This window comes from Anoplolepis gracilipes, chromosome 14 (assembly GCF_047496725.1).
Source record: "Anoplolepis gracilipes chromosome 14, ASM4749672v1, whole genome shotgun sequence".
Taxonomy (NCBI): domain Eukaryota; kingdom Metazoa; phylum Arthropoda; class Insecta; order Hymenoptera; family Formicidae; genus Anoplolepis; species Anoplolepis gracilipes.
In genome coordinates this window covers 6,193,308-6,216,667 of record NC_132983.1, presented here as the reverse complement: position 1 = coordinate 6,216,667, position 23,360 = coordinate 6,193,308, and the positions used below count along the sequence as shown (strand labels likewise).

Genomic DNA, 23,360 nt, shown 5'->3' with positions numbered 1-23,360 from the left:
ATTATATAATAAAAAATTAATATATAATAATATAATATTAATATTAATATTATTATAGTAATATACACATTATTAATTTTGTAATAATTAAATATTGTTAGCAATAAGAAAATTTGATTTTTATTGAGAAAATTAATTTTTACTGAGAGAATTTCATTAAATTATGAAAAATTAGAGAATCGTTCGAGTCGGGAACAATTCTTAGCAGATTCAAACGATTCCCGCGGAATATATGGGGTACCACGTGAATCACGCGAGTATCGAATATACTTATACACACTTCCGTTTCCGCAGATGGTTGGGTTTCGCCATTTGGATCGTGACCCGTCGTTAAGGTTAAGGGCCAGGAAGATCGTCCACGACGAAAGGGGAGGCCGACTGCTCCCTGGAAGACGAGCATCACGCTCACCGACACGCTCGCGTCGCTTTCATCCCCCTTCGCGTTCGCAGCCCTCGCATCGAGACCTGTCGGCACGTCGGCACATCGAGACACTTTTTATCACTTTGGCACTGACGAAACATGGCTTATTGAAGAAGATGACGGCCGTGCGAAGAAGTATCATTTCTCCGAGGAGAGGAGACGGAGGAGACCGCAGCTGCGACGAGGCGAGTCACCAGACTGACTATATTCGATTCACAAATGGATGTAAAGACGAAACTCACCGCGTCCCCCGCCGAGGGGGCTACCACTGATGCGAGAGGGAACCATGGTACGTCCACCTATCAAGGTCATCGCGCGGGACGGACAAAATATATATATATATATATATTTTTTTTTTAGCTGATAACAACAAGCTCTACCTGGGGACATTGCGCAAAAGAGAACCTATTGGCGCCGGTAATTTTACTAAACATGAACAACCAGCAAAGTACAATGTACAGAAAGCAAAAGATTTTGTTAAGAGACAGAGACCTAAAAGACAACATCATGGCAGTGCAGAGAAGAATTCCAAGGTTGAATATACTTATATCTTTTTTTTAAATTTAGTCAGATTTCATATATTTTATATATGAATATATTTATAGAAATAATATGTATACTGGCTTAGGTCGACTTGATTCAAGCTAGAAATTTAAGTTTAATGTACATCCACAGGTAGTGGAAGACAAGTTACCTGAGTATGACTCAGTATTGGTCCAAAGAAGAAAAAGGAATGGCAATTATTTGCTGAATTTTCACTACGCACGAAATATAACGCGAGATGCACAAAGCAGGGATGTAGGAAGACATAGTTGCAACAATGATAGATTGCTTCCACCAGTACAACGGCATAAATACAACAAAGAACAATTTATACAAGCTAGGTAATAATCCTTTCAAAACAGAATATTATTTGAACAGAATATTTATTTGAATATCCATTTGAAATCACAGATATATTAACAAATTATTTCAATAATTATTTAAATAAAACCTGAATATTCAGAGATAAATGTTGAAATTAATGAATCTATTAGCTTATCTACGCAAACAAGAAAATCTCATGTGATAATATCGAAAATTAGGATCATATGAACCTTTCTAGACAGAAAATTTCAAAAAATTCGGTTATTTATTTTCTGAATTTTTTTTCAAAGCAAATTACATATGTATTGGACTTGAGAACTAGAAATCGAGTATTAACATTAGTATTATTATATTAACATATATTATTTATATACATATATCAGATAAAACATGTACAAATTATATGAAAATTCTAAAAATTGTACATTTTAATATATATACATTATCTTTCTGCACATATCTTTACATTGGTAGCTGTCAGTTTGTTGTGACTGCGAGCGGAGATTATTCCTTATATTTGACCAGCCCTGATGTTCTTGTAGAATGGAAATTGATTGAGCAAATTGTAAGTTCTACCATCAACTCAATACTAATCTTGTTATAGTACCAAATTTATTGAAAAATGTTTATACAAATATTATTGATAAATATTAATTAAGTCTAATTTAAATTGGTTTTTCTGTTTCCAGAAATTACATAATTCGGAAAATATCTCTTGCCCTATTTGTTTACACCCACCAATCGCGGGCAAAATGACTCGCTGTGGCCATGTCTATTGCTGGCCCTGCATTCTTCGTTACTTACGTTACTGTCAAGAAACAGGCAATTACAAATGTCCCATTTGCTATGAATATCTTCATAAAAATGATTTAAAGAGGTAATTGTATAGAATCATTATCGTGTGTTATAATACATATTGAGATGTTTTCGAAAATATTTATTTATTAGATGTACACGCATGCATACATGTATACTACTGTTTCAAAGTAGGAAACAGTTAGGAATTGTCAACTATTAATTAATTATTAATTTCTGAGAAATGTGATTAGAAAAGCCGGGTTTTTTTTTTTTTTTTTTTTTTTTTTTACAAAGTAGGCAAAATATCCAATTTTTACTACAGGCGATTTTTTTGAAAATATATTAAAAAAAGATTTTTTTGTTTAACTAAAGAACTGCTTCCTAAGTTTTGAACGAGTGTATATTTTTTTTCTTACACATATATATATTTATATATATCTATCTTTCAGTGTGGTCGAGATTACGCGAAATACGTACAATTTGGGTGACACGGTTAAATTACGTTTAATGCGATGCGAAAAGAAATCGCTATTTGCAACACCTGTGGAATCTATGATTCATCCACCAACAACATTTTTATCCGTTTCAAAAAGTGCTGCTAATCAGATATATTCGAAACTTCTTATCGCAAGCGTAAAAGACGTAGGTTTATAAATACTTTCAATATATTATGCTCCCAAATGCAAGAATGAAATGCGAATGATAATGACTTTGTCGTCAGATTATGGACATCATAGAGCGCGAGCGTTCTGAATTAGAATTTGAACTTGGGAATAATCCAGATATGGCTTTTGACATCGAGCAAGCACTCAGCGAATTGTCGAAAAGGAAGGAAAAGTTATGCAAGGTAACATTGACACGACCCTGTACATAATTATATCATATATGTATATATATGGAATAATGAAAAATATTTATTTGCAATACAAGGATACAGAGTCTAAAGATGCTTCAACCATGGAAAGAGACATTACTGAAGAAACACCACGAGGAAATGAAACGAATGCCAATACATGTTGCAAAGAGGATGCTACATCTTTAGTAAAACAATCTTCAACAGATAGCGTTTCTAGTGATAACCAGTCTGTTTCAAATCCTTTCAAATTTTTATACTTTTATCAAGGTACATATTCACATGGATTCTTATATAATTTATTCATTATTCTTTAATTATATAATTTATTTTATTTTTAAATAAAATTTTATTATATAATTTATTTATTATGTGTACTTTAGATATATTTATAAAATATATACAATAAGTAAATTATATAATAAAAGAATAATGAATAAATTATATAATAAAATTTTAATTAAAATATAAATATAATATATATTATATATTATACTATATATTATATAGCTTATATATGTTACATATAATATTGTATATATTACATATTATACATATTATACTTTATAAACTTTAACAAATTATATAATACTTAATATTTAACAGATAAAAATAATAATTAATACATTTATTAACTAATTTCTAGCTGAGGATGGACAGCACATGTATCTTGATTGGTTGAATGTGAACATGTTGAAAGAGCAATATGGTAGTCTGGAGTATTGCCCACCTGTTATAACGGGTAAGCTTCTCGAAAAGCAGACGAGCATCTGTACAGAAACCTTGAGAGACAAATTACCATATCTTTGCAACTTACCGCTTACTTGTCTATTCGAATCGGTTGAGATTGATTTAAAACCACCATTCGTATCGGAGGAAGTTCTTCGCAATTTCAACGGTATTCTCGTCTTCTGTTATATAATTTACTTCTCCAAATATATTATCTTATTGTTATTATATTGATATTTTTATGTCGCCAGAAAAATTGAATTTGAGACAGAAAAATAGAGAACAGAAGGAACGCGAAGAAAAGAAGAGGGAGAAAAGAATAATAGAAGTCGAGAATAGACTAATTGGCATCTATCCAACGCCCAAAATAGACATCGAATCTTATCAACATTTTCCTCAATTGCAAGCGGAACTACAATTTTCCAAGTGAGCGCAATAATCTCATCTTTATTAATATCGTCTTTCAGTAACACTTTTCGCTTACACGTCAACGTTATTTTATTTCAAAGCTTTGTATCTACGCAAATTGTAAATGGTCTAGTGACGTAGAGAAATGTCATTTCATTCATCTTGCTTTGTCACACAGCGAGCATGTACTATCGCTCTCAGAATCAGCGACTTCCAGTATCGCTAGCAGTCCACCCTTGAGCACGTTCGATGAAATTCCGAAACAAGAAACGGATCATTCATCGCACGGGCAGACTCGGACATTTGCCGATATAACGAAAAAGTCATCAACAATGCCTACAAAGAACAAATCTGCCAATGCTTGGCCGTCTGTATGGGAAAGGAACGCTGGTACAACGTCATCCAGCAAGGACGAAGAAGAAGTATCCTCGAAACTAGCAACACATGATAAGTCTGTAAAATCGAAAACGTATGCTGGTACAACAGGTACTTCTTCGTCCAATGAAGATGAAAAAAGATGCTACGGCCCTGAACGTAAGTCGTGCTATTTTGATTGAAAAAATTAATTAATAAATTATTAGAATAATATAATTACATATAATACAGATTCGACTAAATTTCTTTTTTTAATCGCTGAATTGTTATCGGTTTCAGAAACAAAGGATGTAGCCGGCAAAAAGAAAAAGAAGAAGAAGAATAAAGGAACTGTATTGTTAACGACTGGCATGACATCTGGCTATTCTTTGTAATTAGTTGTACGATCGTATATTATTTTTTGCGTGCTAATTTCTTGCTATATAATAATAATAATAATAATAATTGGTAACTTCATTGGATCGATTGTAGAAAATTTTTAATTTTGTTATCATCTTTTGTGTACTACTTATTATTATCCGACATACGTGTTGAATGTCTTTATTTCTGTACTGAAAATTATTGCAATTATTTACGGTATAAAGAACAATTATTTTCTGTAGAGGGTTCTCACTTACGAATAAAATTTTACTTCAATTTTATGCCGTTGGTACTTGAATGATTTGTACAGATTTTCCTTCTCTTCAAGATTTAATTGTATGCTCGTTTCAAATATAAAACAATAACACAAGCGAATAAAATAACTTACAATAATTATTAAATTTTATCTTTTAACATTTTTCTTTTCTTATTCTCAGAAAGTATGTTTAGAAAATAAAAATATATATGTTGAGTTAAAGAGTCTTTATTTTTTTTTATCAAGTATTTGTTCTACTTTTCATCCAACATTGCTATTACAAAGTAAAGAAGTAGCGATTCACAAATATTAAAGTGCAGTTATTATTGTAAATTATTTTAAATTACATATCAAATTCTCGTGTTTTCCTAAGTGTTGATTATCGGGATAAAAGAAAAATGCGTTTTTTGGGGGGAATCGCTCTATATATTTACGAAGTGTGGAACATAGATTATGAACGCAGATTTTTATCGAAATTAAATCATAAGTACACAGTACGCAAATAAAATAAATAAGTAGATACTTCGAAGAGAGTACAAAAGAAACTTTAATTAAAAAAAAAAAAAAAAAAGAAGACGCTAAAGGAACGTACAAACATGTACAAACGGAATGATCAAGAGCGAGGACCGCGGCTGTGTATAATTGTTCTATGTTCGTTTATTCGTTTAATTCGCGCTTAATTAAATAACGCGGTAAAATGATGGGCAGTAGCAAGTCGAGAAGGTAACAGACGGTCGACTTAGTTGATTTAATCGACCTCCTCGATGGTGGGTCCGGACGCGCCGCCGCCGGGAGCACCACCTGGTGCCGCACCGCCGGCTCCGGGGAAGCCGCCGGGCATACCTCCTGGCATACCACCGGGCATACCACCAGGCATACCGCCGGCGCCCTGGTAGAGCTTGGTGACGATCGGGTTGCAGATGCCCTCGAGCTCCTTCTGCTTGTGCTCGTACTCCTCCTTGTCGGCGAGTTGGTTCGCGTCCAGCCACTTGATGATTTCGTTGCACTTGTCAAGGATCGTCTGCTTGTCCGACGCGCTGATCTTGTCCTTCAGCTTCTCGTCCTCAACCGTGCTCTTCATGTTGAAGCAATAGGATTCCAGGCCGTTCTTGGCAGCGATGGTTTCTTTCTGCTTCTCATCCTCGCTACGGTATTTCTCCGCCTCGTTAACCATCCTCTCAATGTCCTCCTTGCTCAGCCGGCCCTTGTCGTTGGTGATGGTGATCTTGTTCTCCTTGCCGGTGGACTTGTCCACGGCGGAGACGTTGAGGATGCCGTTGGCGTCGATGTCGAAGGTAACCTCGATCTGGGGAACTCCCCGCGGTGCTGGTGGGATACCGCTTAGCTCGAATTTGCCCAGCAGATTGTTGTCCTTGGTCATGGCACGCTCGCCCTCGTATACTTGAATCAACACGCCCGGCTGATTATCAGCGTAGGTCGTGAAGGTTTGAGTCTGCTTCGTCGGGATGGTGGTGTTTCTCTTGATGAGCGCGGTCATGACACCGCCAGCGGTCTCGATACCCAGAGAGAGTGGAGTGACATCGAGCAGAAGTAGGTCCTGAACCTCCTCGGACTTATCTCCGTGCAGAATGGCAGCCTGAACAGCCGCACCGTACGCCACAGCCTCATCGGGATTGATGGATTTGTTGAGCTCTTTGCCGTTGAAGAAGTCCTGCAAGAGCTTCTGGATCTTGGGGATACGCGTGGAACCGCCGACGAGGACAATGTCGTGGATCTGAGCCTTGTCCATCTTGGCATCGCGCAGGGACTTCTCAACGGGTTCAAGAGTGCCGCGGAAGAGATCGGCGCAGAGCTCCTCGAAGCGAGCTCGGGTGATGGAGGTGTAGAAGTCGATACCCTCGTACAACGAGTCGATCTCGATGCTGGCTTGCGTGGACGATGACAGGGTACGCTTTGCTCGCTCGCAGGCCGTGCGCAAACGACGCAGAGCGCGCTTGTTCGATGTCAGATCCTTCTTGTACTTGCGCTTGAACTCCTGCACGAAGTGATTGACCATGCGATTGTCGAAGTCCTCACCGCCAAGATGGGTGTCGCCGGCCGTCGACTTGACCTCGAAGATGCCGTCTTCGATTGTCAGGATGGATACATCGAAGGTGCCGCCACCGAGGTCAAAGATGAGGACGTTTCGCTCACCAGTGGCCTTCTTGTCGAGACCATAGGCGATAGCGGCGGCGGTGGGCTCGTTGATGATACGCAAAACGTTCAAGCCCGAGATGGTACCAGCGTCCTTGGTTGCCTGACGCTGCGAGTCGTTGAAGTAAGCGGGGACGGTGATCACGGCATTGGTAACGGTCTTGCCCAGGTATGCCTCTGCGGTCTCCTTCATCTTTACCAAAACCATCGAACTCACTTCTTCGGGGAAGAAAGTCTTCGTCTCTCCTTTATACTGTACTTGAATTTTTGGTTTGCTACCATCATTTACTACAGTGAAGGGCCAGTGTTTCATGTCGGCCTGGATGGTGGGATCCTCGAAGCGACGTCCGATCAGCCTCTTAGCATCTAAATTAAAATGAGAAAATAAAGTTAGTAATCTTGCAGAGTTTGTACTTAATGTTTTATGAAGTGAGAGAAAGAACGTAACATACATATGTAATATTACACTATCTTTATATTCAAAATAAACTTCAACTTATTTACTTATATTTATATTTATTAAGACTAAATAATTATTTGTTTGAATAAATATGTGAGCATTTCTTTTTTAAATAATAGTGCAAGATTGACGATAAATATAACATGTTAAAACAACAACATTAAAATAATACCACAATTAATAATACCATAATATTTATTTATTCGAAATAGATTTTATAAATTTATTTATTTAAATTTATCAAGATTAATAAATTATAAATTTATTAAATAAAAAAAAAATAAATAATTATTAAATAAATAGATTTCTTTTTTAAATACAAATGTAATATATAATTTATACAAAGATATTTTATGCACATGACGTTATCAATTTTGGTCATGTTAATCAATAAAGAGTACCATTAATAAGATAAACTTTTATATATAGAGAGAGAGATATATATATATTTCCGCGTTGACGTCGAACTAAATCGATGAGTCACGATTAATTCGGTAACGTAATTAATATTTCCGCGAGGAGAAAGAGAAGGCGGAAACTTACCGAAAATGGTGTTGTTGGGATTCATGGCAACCTGGTTCTTGGCTGCGTCCCCGATGAGTCGCTCGGTTTCCGTGAAGGCCACATAGCTGGGGGTCGTTCGGTTGCCCTGATCGTTGGCGATGATCTCGACCTTGCCATGCTGGAAGACTCCAACGCAGGAGTAGGTCGTGCCAAGATCAATACCGACCGCGGGTGCCTTCGCCATTTTTTTTTTCTCTTCGATTTCTGCAACGACACGAGGCGAGAGATTTCCGTGAGGTTTTTTTTTCAAGCAAAGGGAAAAAAAAAAAAAAATCAAACACCTATCACGTTGAAAGAGAAAACCCACCTCTCTCTCTCTCGAACTTGCTGGAGCTCCGTTAACGGTTTGCACTTCCGTGTGAAGTTGTAAGGTAGGACAGCGAAGAAGTTCCTCGTTTGACGATTCGCAACGTGAGTAACAGCGTCCGCGCCCTCGGCCGGTATATATAAAGCCCGGATGGGATTCTGGAACCTTCTCAGGGCGCAGGACCAATCGGCGCGCCGGATTCCGCTCGCGCCTGACGCGCGATTGGCCGAACGGCGATCGACCCAGGCGCCCTCTCCTCTCCCCTCCCCGCCCCTCCCGGCCGCCACTACCGTCGGAATCAATCGAGCGTCCGTCAACGAGGCGCTGTTTATATCGATCAGAAATGAATTCCCGATCAGCGTGAAAACGAATTCCCGTCGATTCGCTATCGTATTTTCTGATAATTCTCGGCCGATCGGACGTTGGAAGGGAGATTATTGTCACGTGGGGAGAGGATCCGTCGCTGGAACAACGGAAATCGAACGGAATGGAAGGATGGAGAATGTTCGTTGATTCTAGAAACGCGGAGCACATTCGTGCGCGCGCATGCGCAGAACGCGCGTGCTCGTTACAAGGTTCCATGACACTCGCGTGGTATCTGTAAAGTCATTGGGCGCGTTCGGGGAGACGCTATTAGCGCTAACAGTGTCATTCTATCTTTGTCACTCATTAAAAGTTAAACAAAGATAAAAGGACGCTGTTAGCGCTAATAGCGTCTCCCCGAACGCGCCTATTGTAAATTGATTGCGCGAAGAGATCGATTGTTTTTTTCTTCCCGCGCGTTTTTTGGGAGAGGATTTTTAGACACGGGAGAGATTACGGATTTGTTTATTTTGATTGAGCATCGTTTTGAAGTATTGATACGAAAAAGAGGGAGAGAGAGAGAGAGAGAGAGAGAGCACAAAGGAGTCTTTTGTGCTTATTTATTATTTGTACGATCGAATCTTTTTTACAATTTGACGTCATGTACAATTCACAATGACTCGCAATTATTAGATTTTAGATTATCTTATCTTAAGTTTCATAAGCGGAAAATTATATATATTTGCATGATGACGTGTTGGATACACGTGGTTCCGGGAATAACCACAAGAAGAGAAAAAATTCCACTCTGCGATTATATAATGCTATGAGTTACAAATACATGCATAACTATTAGATACACGTGGCTTTAGGTAACTTCGAGAAAAAGAGGTAGAGAGGAGAGAGAGAAGGAAAATCCAATAAAAGTGATATATATATATATATAACTGATAGAATGTTTATTCGATTTTCCAACTCACGGTAACAATTTATTGTAATGGTATAAATTAAATATGGAAATTGTTTCCTTTTTAGGAAATTTTATTGTATATTACAGAAGAAAAAAAATTAGATTTCATAAAATCCCAAAACTATCCCAGACAGCACACAATATTTATGATAAATATTTATAAATGTTATATTTTATATAATATTTATGATAAGTGAAAATAAATAAATATTTATTAGTAATTATTTTGTAATTATGTCTCAAATATATTTGCTAGGATATTTGTGATAAATATTTATGATCTATTCAATCTAAAATTTTAAAAATATTTGTAAAATATATTTTGATACATTTTATAAAATACTGAAATAATTGTTGTAAATATTTTGTGCTGTCTCGGATACTAATTAAATCAATAGCTACATTCTGGTATTTAAGACAGGCAGGAACATTTACTTTGTAAAAAATAATCAGTGGTCTGAAAAAAAGTTACACATGTGAGTCATACATTATTCTTTCTATGTATAAGACATGTACGAGCGACTTTATATGTTCATACGTGACGTACCACGGACGTCAATTTTATTGTGTTCGCGTGAAAAAACTTGCAAGAAAGTGCAATTTATGCGGTCGATATAATGATAAACTCAGCAATGTGCTGGACGAGATTCTCGAACATTTAGCGAAACAATAGAAAATTTTCATCAAGTATATAGTTGTATAGATATGGGAAAAATATAACGTATAGGAGAGATAAACACACGAGAGATATCTTGAGATGACTTTCTTTTTCTAAAAAAAAAAAAAAAAACAGCAAGTATAAAAAAGTAAATTTTTTATATTTATAATAAAAATACTTTAAATGTTAACAAAATTATCATCACGTGGAAAAAACCGGCTCTGACAATATAAATACAAATATAAAGGATATAAGCTGAGTCCCAAGCGTAAATTTACATCCTACAATTAATCCATACAATTTAAATCACTTTGATTAAATTCACGTGTCATTGATGACGCACATTTTTCGCAGTAGAATTAGCAAATTATTATTACGTAAACGCTTATCTCGAAAAACTGCTTATGACCCATACCATTTGAAATGTATGTTATATCGGTAATTTTCAAAGGAAGATAAGATATAACGCGACGTCGATCGATATGACGTTAGAAAAATAAATGTATGAAAATATAGATATTTCTTTTTTTCCTTTGGATCTTCTTCCTTTGTCGAGGGGAATATAATTTAAAAAAGAGAGAGGAGATGATTCATCCACCCAGTGTTAACTTATTCATATATTTTTATTGCAATGTTTTTTGCTTTATATAAAATACGCTATTATGGGAAAAAAGGAGTCTAATATTTGACGAGACATTCTTATCACGTGTAGTTCAAGGTTCAAAGTGTTGCTAGGCCAGACCTGCCAGGTGCGTTTAACGGTCCCCGACTCCTTTGAGGAAGCTGCGATACAACAATACACTGCAAACGGTTTCTCCTTGGAAACACTCACGTACACTAAATTCAGGCAGGAGAGAAGGAAAAAGAGTGAGAGAGAGAGAGAGAGAGCTAATAGGCCAGTTGCATCAGTTAATTTTAACCATAGCAATCTTTATACGAAGAATCAGACGCTTTCTCATACATAGTTTTTATGCAGGTGAAATATTGTAGCTTTCGCGAGGAGAACTTCGATTTATATAAATATATAACTCTCTTATTTATAATAATTATTTAAATGTTTATTATACATATTTATCAAAATATTTTATAAATTTTTTGTAATCTTATTGTTAGATTGAACTGATCAGAAAGATATTTGTCATAAATATCGCAGCAAATATTTGAGAAATATAAATTAATCCAACCATCAAACATGTTAAATATCGTTAAAATATTCTGAAAGTATCAAACATTAAACGAAAGCTATGCAAAATAATGACTGTGATGTCATCGAGATAATTCGATAATTAATCGACGAAATAATTTATTCGGAATAACATATATTTTCCTCGTACGGAATTATATTTACAAAAAAAAAAAAAAAAAAATCTCTTCTATTTTCGTTTCTTTTCACACATATTTGTCCTTTTTTAAGGACAAACATCAAGTATTAGTGCAGGTCTTTTCCTGTCCTTTCTTTTACGACCCTACGTTAATATTCCATCGGTTTTCATGGAAACTTTCAAAAGCTGCTGGATATTTTTCGGTTATTTCGTCGAGGTTTTGAATGGTCCATTGCTGAATAAACGAAAAAATATTACATATAAAATAAAAGAAAATCTGACGTCTTGAATTATTTAATCTAATTTTACGCTTGTGAAATTTTTTGTTCAAAAAAAATTGCTACTATTTCGTGCTCTCATTTATTCTGATAAAAAGGAGATAATAATAAATCGTCCTTGTTCTTTTTGTCTCTCTCTCTCTCTCTCTCTCTCTCTCTCTCTCTCTCTCTCTCTCTCTCTTTCTGGCGCATTGACCACATTCAGATGGCCCTGCGTGTTTCTTTCAACAATACACCAGGTATATCCGAAGTTTTAAGCTCTTTGTTTCAAACAAAAACGAAGTATATATATATCACATCTGCAGAAATTCGAAATAAATTTCAACAATTATTTAAAAAATTCAACAATTATTTAAAGTGTAACTTTTCCTTATTAATTTTAAAGTTTTTTTTTTTTTGTTTTTAATACAAATTTAATAATACAAATGCATTTTCTTTTATTCATTATATACTTAAAATTTTTAAATTTAATGATGATATTAGAGTATAATAAGATCTACTTGAAATTAAAGGAGGAATAAAGATTTATTTATTCAGTTTAGTTTGAAAAAAGGTACTCGTTTTTTCCTACAATTTTTGTATTTCAGCATTTTTGTTGAGAAAAATATCGAGTCTCAATTGTATATACAGAAAATTTATTAACTTTATTAAATAAATAAATTTGTTGTAGAACATTGTATATATATATATATATATATATATATATATATATATATATATATATATGCAGGGTGTCCGGTAATTGGTGAAAAACCTGCTAATGGCAGATTCTTGAGATCATTTGGAGATGATTTTACATCCTGTATATATACAAAGTGCATAAAATATCAGATGCACGTTATGAGGCGGAAAATATGACTTAAATATTTTTATAAATATATATGCACGTCACGCGAAGTATTTTTGATTTTCATTGAAACTGTCACTGAAAATAAGCGCAAAGACCTCGCGAATATATATAGCAGTAATATATATAATATTAGCAATATATGATATATATAAGACTGTAGAGGATTTATTTCGGACGGACATAAATTTGTTGTGTCGCTTTTGTAACTAGTAGACAGATTTTCGATGAATAGAATAAATACCTACTGCGTGACGTAATCTGTAAGAAAAATATGTAAATCAAGCGAAGCGTCTCTTTTTGATGCTCAAATTTCTTTTATCTTTGAACGTTACGAAAGTGAAATTATTAATGCTTTATAGTTTCATCGATTATCAGATCGATGGCGAGCTTAACGCTGAAATGTAGAAATGAAAATAAAAATACAAGTCTCGATACAAACAAATATATGTATATGTATATTATACTATCGCGTGTATTTATTATATTATATATATAAATATAGATAAATTATATTTATAGATTTTTTTTTATTTATCAAAATTTAAATCAAATAAATTATAATAATATAAATATAAATATAATAAATTATAATAAAATATTAAAAAATAATTATTATTATTAAATAATATTTAACTGAAATTATGCAATTTTACACATTTTTGTACATTTTGCCCGATAAAAACATAGTGGCCACTATGAAAAAAATTTGATTACAATTCTAGTTATAAATTCCAATCCCTCTCTTCAATGTTACAGTTTTACGAATCTGATCGCAAGTAGCGACATCGCACGGGCGTTTTCGATATTACCATGAACTGAGTACGGTCGATAAGTCAGAGATCTAGCTGGATAACAGGTCGCATTACACATATGGCCGCGTGTCAGCTGTATATCAATATTTTCCCGCAGGCTCGGCAAGCTCGACTCGACGTGCCGTTTGATTGCAGCACGCGATATAAAAAGCCAATTGTGCGATCGCGATTCTTTCCTTCTCGATGCGATTCCGGACAGGGGACGCCCGGAGAAACCACGACGGCAACGACGGATCCTGAAGGACACGAGTTATGAAAACCTCGTGCTCCTCGAGCCGAATTTTCTCGAATCGTGAATGACTCGTCTATTTTAAGGATGCGATCGCCAGCGGGGAACGTGAAAATAACAAGGAGAAGCAACAGTCCCTCGACGATACTGTTGCTGCTGCTTGGCGTGTCCTGGATTCCCGGATCCCACTGCCTCGAGGTGATATATGCCATAAACGCGGGTGGCGAGTCGCACACGGACAGTTACGGGATACGTTACGCCAAGGATCCTCTGATGAGCAAGGTCGGCACGGCGTCCGATTACGGTAAACAGCTGATCATAGGACGCGTCAACAACGTGGACCAGATTCTCTATCAGACTGAGCGCTACCATCACAATACGTTCGGATACGACGTGCCGATTAGTCAGGATGGCGATTACGTTATGATACTCAAGTTCTGCGAAGTTTACTTCAACTCGCCGAATATGAAGGTAAATTTCCTCCGCCAAATGCTCACTGCACCCTTAAGGAGGAACTGCATGGACTGGCTATCACAAAAGTTCATCAATTTAAAAATAATCATTTATAAGGGTCTTACATAAAATTAAATAACTTTACGGAGAAAGGAAGTAGAAGCCAGCGCAGGATGCATGGGTGCAAATCAAAACTCAAGTCTTTTTTAATTGAAAAAAAAAAAAACGCATTTATTTGAATTTTTCGGTCCATCTGTGGGACCATCTTTGTCAATGTAACGTAAGAATAATCATATAGCATACTCAAATATAATTTCCAATATATCGCTATAATGGCAAAACTGAAAGAAAAACAATAGAAACTGGAAAAAATTCATCACAGATCTCAAATTAAATATATAATTGTGACAAGTACTTTTAACTTTTAAAAATATTAAAATAAAACTTAACAATTAATTGTGAATTCAAATAAAGATTTTTCCTCTGTAGAATATTATAATTTAATTACCTTTAAATCATAAATATTATATTGAATTAACTTGTTTGTTCATGAAAATAAAAATTTCAGTTCTACAGGGCAAATCTTTACTTTAATTCGCAAATTAATTATTAATTATATATTTTAAAAGACTAAAAAATGTCAAATTTAATGAATCTTGAAATATATTAACATTTATTAATCTTTGATATAGCTGATCTATACAGTTTATATTCCTTAAAAACTGTCGATTAAATTTGTAACGTATATTCTCTTGGATAGGTCTTCGATGTTGTACTAAATGGTGATCATACCGTAGTCACCGACTTGGATATCTTCGAAAGGGTCGGCCGAGGCGTCGCACACGACGAATATGTGCCGTTCAGGGTACAGGGTGGAAAATTAATATACAATGATGAAGAATCAGACATTTTGGCGGGAAAGATAAGAGTAGAATTTATAAAGGTAAGATTAGTATATTTTATATATATATAATAGCTATGTAAACATTTTCTTTCATACATATAGCATGTATAATTGTATCAATTCTGTAATTTTGTACAGGGTTACAGGGACAATCCAAAAATAAATGCTATAGCTGTTGTAAAAGGCACTTTGGAAGGTTTGCATTTTTTCATTTTAATGAATGAGCAGTCTGTTTGTAATAAAAATTTATAATTTGCATATTTCTATATAGATATACCACAGTTGGGACCGATACCGCAAGATCCGGAGGAATATCATAACATGCAGGAAGAGGAAGAAGAACCTACTGTGCGCAGTCGACACACGAGTGGGCCTAGAACACCCGATCCGTACTCGATAGATGATTCGTCTGTAATGTTACCTGTTTTCATAGCCATCGGTGCTTTTATTCCCTTATTATTCTGCCTGTGTAAATTATAAGCAAGCAACAAACGCACATGTGCATAGGAACGCATTGTACTTACAAGGGTAACAATGTTCCCGATTGTTTAGGCTCACTCCATCCATGAGAGAACGTCTAAATATGTAAATAGATAATTAGTAATTAATGCTCCTTTGCATTGCGTTGCCAGATTTAAAGAGGAAATGTATGAGAGAAGTATTTATTATTAATTTATAAATCTAGATAGTCACCTCTTCTCTCTCCCCACTTTCTAGTGCTTTCATATGAATTACTTGTAATATTGCAGACGTTTCTTCGAATGAAACTTAAACAAGATATTGTTTTTTACACAAAACTTTGTGACATTTAAACATCTAATTTTATTTAATTGAGTAATTTTATATATTTACATATATAAATTTCTAACTATTAAAATTACTGTAATTCTAATTTTAATTCATAAAATTATAATAAATTTAATTTAAAACTAAATCTTTATCTGTTGCTAGTGTATGCAAAACGCTTTTAAAAAATTTTAATTGCTTAAATTTAAAAGAAAAACAAAAATTGTTATTGCTTTAACATTAATATAGTTATTTCAAAGATAAATGAAAATGCAGAGAATATATTTAGGATGTTTGATAAAAAAAGTGTTTTAAAATATTTGATTTTAATGCTGGATTTTCGCAACAAATTTGAAGTCAATTTCTTTGTAAGAAAAATTTCTATTGTATTTTGAAAGAGGTTATCATTTGTTACAAAATCTATACATGTATGTATTCTGTATATATTAGGTAAATATAGTTGTCTTAAAAGTATCTTGGGACAACTATATAATTTCCAGGGACAAATTTTGTTACGACACTTTTTTGTTTGATTATTTTATATTCTAATAAAGTGTTTTATTAGATTTACTGTTTATTAGAATTTATTATATATTATGAAATATTTTGTATACATATTTTGTGTTCATGTTTTTTCTATTTTAATACAGAGAGTTTGAATAAAACCTCTCTCTAATTTAAGGTCGGAATGTAGATATCATGTTTAACAATAAGTTGAGAATCTTATAGTCCATTAAACACCAAAGTATATGGATTCATAATATATCAATTTTTTTGCATGTTTGAAACAGAAAAAGAGAAACAATAAATGAGAGAAACTATTATTATATAAAACGATTTTACATTATATATTTTTCCATACACAAAAGCGAAGCCTCGATTCATGTTTATCGATTCGAAGCTGTAATATTACATATCGTATACACATACACACATATTAGACGATATTATCTACATAACACAAACAACTTTAGTATAATAAAAATAAATATTTTTCCACATTTTTTATATTATTTTCTTTTATTTTAGTTTGCTTTGTTACGTTACTGTTTTTTGAGAAATTTATTGCAAAAAAGCTATTTTAATGAAATTTATGTGTTAAAGCCATATGTGATGTTGATGTTGGAAAATTATATGCTTTGTTAAGAACTTTAGGCTCCAAAAGAAAAATTTATTGTATTTGATTATATGGTTAATAAGATATTTATAATTATAAATCTCATAAATAATCTTTATTGCGGAAAAATTATGAGGTGCTATTATAAATATATTAAACATTTTTCAACATATTTATTAACACTCAATAGTTTTCGCTAAATACAAATCTGACGTCGACAAGTTCAAAATGACAAAACCAAATAATTGTAAATAAATAATTTGATAGGTTTTTAAAATTTAACATTTAAGCCTTTTAAGTTTTATTGAAAACCTTTATATAACAATATATTTAATATATTAATTGAAATAAAATTTTCCTACACGTCGCACATATCGTGTAGTTATGATACGATAAAATAGCCCCTTTTTGCAACTTTAATTGTACATTTTTCAAAATTGTGTAACGATGAAGCAATGTAATGTGAACGATAATCATATTCGGCGTCAACAAAATGCGAAAAATGACCAATCTCTTCCCTATGTTTTTTTTCTTTTTCATCGAATTATATAATTCGAGACATTAATCTTATTACTTTGTACATTTCCTGAAGAAACAAATGATTATCTCTCTTCTGCTGCTCTTTGAACGTAGAAAGTCTGTTATCGCTTGGAAAGTTAAACGTAATGCAAATTTTTTTTTTTTGCTTTTTTTTCACGTAATGTATAAATACTAATATTAAAACTTTAATACAAATATTAATATATTAATATTTTAATTTAATTTGATTAATAATTAATTCAATTTGAATTGAAATATTATTACTAATAATATTTCTTTAATTAAGATATTTTTGTAGATTAATGCCTTATATGAATCAATTATAATTATGGCTGATATTTATTATTTTGCAGCATCGTAGAGGAAGAGAAAAAAACCCAGACAACACAAAATATTATTATTAAAATATTTTATATTTTTAAGATTTTAGATTGAATAGATCATAAATATCCTAGCAAATATTTGAGAAATATTTACAAAATAATTACTATAAATATTTATCTTTTACTTATCATAAATATTATACAAACTATATTTCATCTATATTTTAAAAATATGTCGAATAAAGATTTTTATATAAAAAATAAATGTATCAAATATTTATATAATATTGCAGAAAAATATAGTTTCATAAATATTTATCATAAATATTGTGTGCTGTCTGGGAATCATTGGCATCGTCGACTGTGCAATTGTTCGGGTAACCGGGAATCGAGAGGATATATAATATACTGTAGGTACAATAAATTCAATTGAGCGTCGTAAAGAATCGCATGTACATACGTTCTTAATAGGAATAAGCTCATTCATGCCGTATTACACGAGATGAGACGGCGGAGACGTCACGTGACCCAGCGTGTCGTCTAAGTCTTTGATGTATCCTCATCGCCGGCAATTAGCTGTCAATTCATGGCTATACTTATGGTTTTGGAAGGCGGGGACAAGCAATCTGCGAGGAGTGGCGATGGTTGTCCCCTGGCCCCTTGGAAGAAGACGTACAAGTGTAGAGCAGAAAATCACGATACAGTGTCAAAGTAATGTGAAATGATGTGAAAATGACGAGATTACGACTACAAAAAACTCACTTGTCCATCCATTTCTTAATCATCTGGATATATTTTCTCAATACTTATTCTTATCGTATAGAAGCGATTTTGACGACGGAAATGAAAGATTTAATGTAGGTATGTGTGAAAAGACTTGATTCACAAGAATTAAAAATTATAAAATATTGCCAGGCAGAACAGAAGGTCACAATATAATCAAAATGATTAAAAAATGATGGACTAGTTTTTCTACTCATATTCCCGTCATTTGACATTTTGCTTTGACACTATCGTGACTTTCTGTTTTACTTGGATTAAGAAAAGTATGAGAATTTTATTGACCGTTCCTTTTGAACTTTCTTATATATTTTTCGTTATTTAATCTCGCGTCATGATTCACTCCTTATTAATACATATTACATAAAGATGATGTATTTTTCACTTTGATTAATTGAAACGACGTATGATTAATAAATAATGATCATTGACCTTCTTGTCTGGTGACCGTGAAACGCGAAACGATCGCTCTTTGGAACTGTTTTCTTGACCCTCCGTCGAGATACGATACATATACAAGGTGTCCGAAAAGCATTAGATATACTTTTAATAGGTAAGACTCCTTGATTGTCGGAGTCGATTTTTTCTCTTAATAAAAATGTCATGTTGTAATTTTCAAGTTATAAACAATTGAAAAACAAAGACTCTGCGCAAACGGAATTTTGAAGAGTTTTAGAAAAATAATAAAACATTTCTTTAATCCAAAACTTTAGAGACAATTTTGTTTAATAATTATGTCGAAATAAATAATAATACTTTCGAAAAATTGATTCCAAATTGACTAAAAAATCTGTCATTAAAAGGATATCCAATAATTTTGTGACACTCTGTATATATATTACGTATATATATATATATATATATATACGCACGTAAGTTACATATATATACATATTATATTACATTACATATCTTTCTATTTTATATTTATGTATATATACAAGGTAATTCTAAATAAGTGCGAAAAATTTCCGATGATTTTTGTTGAAAATTAAAGGAGGTCTTTCATATAAACATCTCTCTGAGAAGTTACACTTTTTTAAAAGGAAAGATAAAAATTAAGTTTTTATTTCTTATTTTTTTTCTCAAATTTTGGACAAGTTAAACAAAATTAAATTTGACGGACATTTTCCACTAGTACAAAAAAATACTTATTTATATTTTTTTAATCTTCTCAAAAGGAAAACAAGAAAAATCTCCCTTTTTGAAAGAGTGTAATTCAAGAGGGATGTATAGAAGGGGAAGTATATGTTCATATATAAAACATACCCATTAATTTTCGGCAAAAAATAATCTCCTAAAATTTTTCACAATTATTTAGAATCATCCTGTATATTATATATATACATATATATATATATATATATATATATATATATATATATATATATATATAAAAGATAAAATTAAATAAAAACTGTTGTCAATGATATCATCAGAGTGAGTCGTTTTTAATCAACAGCTATTTTCTGTATGATGATATCGCTATTAAGAAGAAATATCTAGTCACGTGTCTATCTAATCTTTCTGGAAAAAGACCAACAGGTATTAACAAACAGGTGACATATCCGGTATAGCACGCGCATGTGCGACCTATGTACCTTCATATCTGTCACACAGCAAACACACACACACACACACACACACACATATTTATGTGATCGATGCTCCGTCCTCCGTCTCAAGTGTTATTCAAATTGAGATTTACGCTGCCCGTAACACTCGACGTCGCATCCATCTGCCCTGTTTAACTTTGTTCCATTGCGATAAGCGATGTAAATTTTTCACTAAAAAGATATACCCTCTTGAAATAAAAACGCGATAAAAAAAAGTCCAGAAAAGTTGATAATATCAGAGCGATTTTGAAAATTGGTAAATATGGTTATTTATTCATCGTTGATATAAATGTAACTGATGATCTTGTTTATTACACGATACCAATTTTCTGTCGACCAACTATTAACTCACTACATAGATGTTTAATTTTTTCGATTCTATGATTATCGATATCGCTTAGAATCTACCTCAATTATTTTATCAATTCAGTTCACACATGGTAAATTTAATGCTAATAAAACTATAATATCAATAGATATTTTAAATAATTGTTTTAGTTAAACAATTGTGCTTTACTATAATTCGTATTTTTATAAAAATATATATAATTATGCAATATATCATACGTAATTTTTGTTACACAACAATATAGGATTTGGCGAATTATATAACATTTATAAATATAAGTATATATATTTCTTTCTAAAAAATTATATATGTTTTATGTATTTCTTTATATATATAATTTTTAAAATGATGATTTATAAAATTTAAGAAATGATATATTTTATTATTATAAAAATATATATAATTATGCAATATATCATACGTAATTTTTGTTACACAACAGTATAGGATTTGGCGAATTATATGACATTTATAAATATAAATATATATATTTCTTTCTAAAATTATATATGTTTTATGTATTTCTTTATATATATAAATTTCTTTATATCTTAAATCTTTATATATATAATTTTAAAATGATGATTTATAAAATTTAAGGAATGATATATTTTATTATTATAAAAATATATATAATAATGCAATATATTATACGTAATTTTTTTTACACAACAATATAGGATTTGGCGAATTATATATATTTATATATATATATATATATATATATGACATTTATAAATATAAATATATATATTTCTTTCTAAAATTATATATGTTTATGTATTTCTTTATATATATAATTTTAAAAATGATGATTTATAAAATTTAAGGAATGATATATTTTATGATTAATCGTAAAAATGTTGATCGAATACAACACAGTATGAAATTGACGACAAGAACCCTTCTCGCATCAAGAAAGACATTAAATTCACCCGTTCCGAGAGCCGGGGCAGGATGTAAGTTGCAAAGTAACTAACGCACAAGTACCCCGCAAATGGACGCGAATAAATGCGGCGTCTCCCTTCCGCCCCTTGGTCGAGGAGAGCGCGAAGGGCACATCAGAAGCAACGACGAGTCTTTCTCTCTCTCTCTCTCTCTCTCTCTCTCTCTCTCTATCCATGTGTCCGTTGACGGATAATATAATCCGTCGAATACTTTGTCCGGAATCATCGGCAGATTGGCCGGCGGGGTTCTCTCCCTCTCCCTCTCTCTTGCGCAGAGATATCCCTTCATGAAATCTCTTTCCCCTCCCCTTTCTCGCCACGGATGTTGATATAAAAGCCAGCGCGCTTCGGCTTCACCGGGTGTGTTTCTTCGACGACTACCTTATAGTCTTGACTCGTGTGCGCGACAGTTAATCCTTGTATATCACCTGTCATATCATGGCGCAAATAGTCGGCAAGTACCAGTACGTGTCCAGCGAGAACGCGGAGGAATTTATCAAGAGCATCGGCAAGTTCGATCTCACGGACACGTTCCTGCAGTCTACGCCGGTCGTGGAGATCCAGATGAACGGCGATCAGTGGGTGGTCGCGGTCACCAATCAGGACAAGACTGTCACCAGCACCTTCAAGCTCGGGGAGGCCTACGATGAGCGGTTTCCATCTCAGAGCCTCAGTTTCCAGGTGAGTGGGGGATCATAGAGTGCGTCCAGATAACAAGTTTGAATAAGTCATAACAAGTTCAAGAAGATTCTGAAAGCGCTTATAGAGTTCGTTCAAGATTAGCACTTGGGACTTGATAAATTTGTTTCATCTCATCTTTTCCAGAAATTATATTCTATAAAATTGAAATTGGACAAAATAAATGATTAACATATTGATTTAAGAGGTCGATTTCGAAGCGATCTTCCATTTTTTTTTTTAATTCATCTTACCAAAGTACACAGAAAGTCACTTTCTTCAACTAAGAGCGCAAGTGATGGCGCTCTCCTGAAAAAAATTATTACCTCATTCGAAGTTACATCAGTTTTCTAACAGATGTACAATTGTTATTTTTCTCAACCTTGCAGAGCGTGACCACGAAACAGGGCAATGGCTTTAAAACGGAGACGTCTTTAACTGCAGATCTCAAAGTGATCAGAATCTATGAATTCACAGACACCGGAATGACCGCGGTAAGTGTAGTTTTTAGTACCAATGAATGCAGAGGCGTAGCCAGACCTTTTAAGGGGCTAAAAAATATTTCTGCATCTTTGAAGACTACGTTTCTTTTTTATTGGAAATTATAAAATTTTTTCTTTGGACTCTTAGTCCTTAATTTAAATCTTGGGGGGGAGGGGGGGGGTCGTCCCTTTTGGCTACGCCACTGGATGAGTACAATGTTATAAAAATTCTTACATACATTTGCCATCTCTTTTTTTTTTCAGCACGTATCCACCAATAAAAGCGATGTTAAAATCAAGCGTATTTACAAAAGACTGTAACGCCACTTTTTAATTTAAATAGCATGTAATATGTGATATCGAATCATTCTATTAAAGAGCTCGAAGAGTAAAGAAGGTGTCTTACATATT

At 33.2% G+C, this 23,360-nt stretch overlaps 4 protein-coding genes across 5 annotated transcripts; 3 read left to right on the top strand and 1 right to left on the bottom strand.

Annotated features, from left to right (window-relative positions):
- Positions 1-292: 292 nt before the first annotated feature.
- LOC140673090 (E3 ubiquitin-protein ligase RNF10) lies at positions 293-5,641 on the top strand. Its single transcript, XM_072905744.1, has 12 exons — positions 293-710; positions 782-954; positions 1,097-1,305; positions 1,763-1,853; positions 1,978-2,165; positions 2,536-2,728; positions 2,808-2,933; positions 3,017-3,209; positions 3,586-3,837; positions 3,920-4,094; positions 4,255-4,610; positions 4,731-5,641. Exons 1-12 carry the CDS (start codon positions 641-643, stop codon positions 4,823-4,825), a joined length of 2,121 nt encoding a protein of 706 aa, XP_072761845.1. The 5' UTR covers positions 293-640; the 3' UTR covers positions 4,826-5,641.
- Hsc70-4 (heat shock protein cognate 4) lies at positions 5,274-8,707 on the bottom strand. 2 transcript variants are annotated; one of them, XM_072905745.1, is made up of 3 exons: positions 8,553-8,707; positions 8,225-8,449; positions 5,274-7,587 (listed from the first exon to the last, which is right to left on the bottom strand). In XM_072905745.1, the coding sequence occupies exons 2-3, from the start codon at positions 8,427-8,429 to the stop codon at positions 5,816-5,818; spliced, it is 1,977 nt and encodes a 658-aa protein (XP_072761846.1). In that variant the 5' UTR covers positions 8,430-8,449; positions 8,553-8,707; the 3' UTR covers positions 5,274-5,815. The 2 variants fall into 2 exon arrangements, with proteins under 2 accessions (XP_072761846.1, XP_072761847.1); XM_072905746.1 differs by having other exon boundaries at positions 8,527-8,669.
- Positions 8,708-13,777: 5,070 nt separating this feature from the next.
- Positions 13,778-17,303, top strand: LOC140673351 (malectin-A). The gene is made up of 4 exons (XM_072906269.1): positions 13,778-14,445; positions 15,188-15,370; positions 15,470-15,527; positions 15,603-17,303. The coding sequence occupies exons 1-4, from the start codon at positions 14,062-14,064 to the stop codon at positions 15,809-15,811; spliced, it is 834 nt and encodes a 277-aa protein (XP_072762370.1). The 5' UTR covers positions 13,778-14,061; the 3' UTR covers positions 15,812-17,303.
- Positions 17,304-22,137: 4,834 nt separating this feature from the next.
- On the top strand, positions 22,138-23,345 carry LOC140673094 (fatty acid-binding protein-like). The gene is made up of 3 exons (XM_072905751.1): positions 22,138-22,470; positions 22,857-22,961; positions 23,214-23,345. Exons 1-3 carry the CDS (start codon positions 22,228-22,230, stop codon positions 23,268-23,270), a joined length of 405 nt encoding a protein of 134 aa, XP_072761852.1. The 5' UTR covers positions 22,138-22,227; the 3' UTR covers positions 23,271-23,345.
- The last annotated feature ends 15 nt before the right edge of the window (positions 23,346-23,360 follow it).

What these genes read in the sequence shown, in the direction of transcription:
- LOC140673090 (XM_072905744.1), top strand. Translation starts at nt 641, where the DNA reads ATGGATGTAAAGACGAAACTCACCGCGTCCCCCGCCGAGGGGGCTACC. An exon ending in GTGCAGAGAAGAATTCCAAG is followed by an intron (nt 955 to 1,096) that starts GTTGAATATACT and finishes GTACATCCACAG; the next exon opens with GTAGTGGAAGACAAGTTACC. An exon ending in TTATCGCAAGCGTAAAAGAC is followed by an intron (nt 2,729 to 2,807) that starts GTAGGTTTATAA and finishes CTTTGTCGTCAG; the next exon opens with ATTATGGACATCATAGAGCG.
- Hsc70-4 (XM_072905745.1), bottom strand. Translation starts at nt 8,429, where the DNA reads ATGGCGAAGGCACCCGCGGTCGGTATTGATCTTGGCACGACCTACTCC. An exon ending in TCCCAACAACACCATTTTCG is followed by an intron (nt 7,588 to 8,224) that starts GTAAGTTTCCGC and finishes ATTTTAATTTAG; the next exon opens with ATGCTAAGAGGCTGATCGGA.
- LOC140673351 (XM_072906269.1), top strand. Translation starts at nt 14,062, where the DNA reads ATGCGATCGCCAGCGGGGAACGTGAAAATAACAAGGAGAAGCAACAGT. An exon ending in TAAGAGTAGAATTTATAAAG is followed by an intron (nt 15,371 to 15,469) that starts GTAAGATTAGTA and finishes AATTTTGTACAG; the next exon opens with GGTTACAGGGACAATCCAAA. An exon ending in TGTAAAAGGCACTTTGGAAG is followed by an intron (nt 15,528 to 15,602) that starts GTTTGCATTTTT and finishes ATTTCTATATAG; the next exon opens with ATATACCACAGTTGGGACCG.
- LOC140673094 (XM_072905751.1), top strand. Translation starts at nt 22,228, where the DNA reads ATGGCGCAAATAGTCGGCAAGTACCAGTACGTGTCCAGCGAGAACGCG. An exon ending in CTCAGAGCCTCAGTTTCCAG is followed by an intron (nt 22,471 to 22,856) that starts GTGAGTGGGGGA and finishes TCAACCTTGCAG; the next exon opens with AGCGTGACCACGAAACAGGG. An exon ending in CAGACACCGGAATGACCGCG is followed by an intron (nt 22,962 to 23,213) that starts GTAAGTGTAGTT and finishes TTTTTTTTTCAG; the next exon opens with CACGTATCCACCAATAAAAG.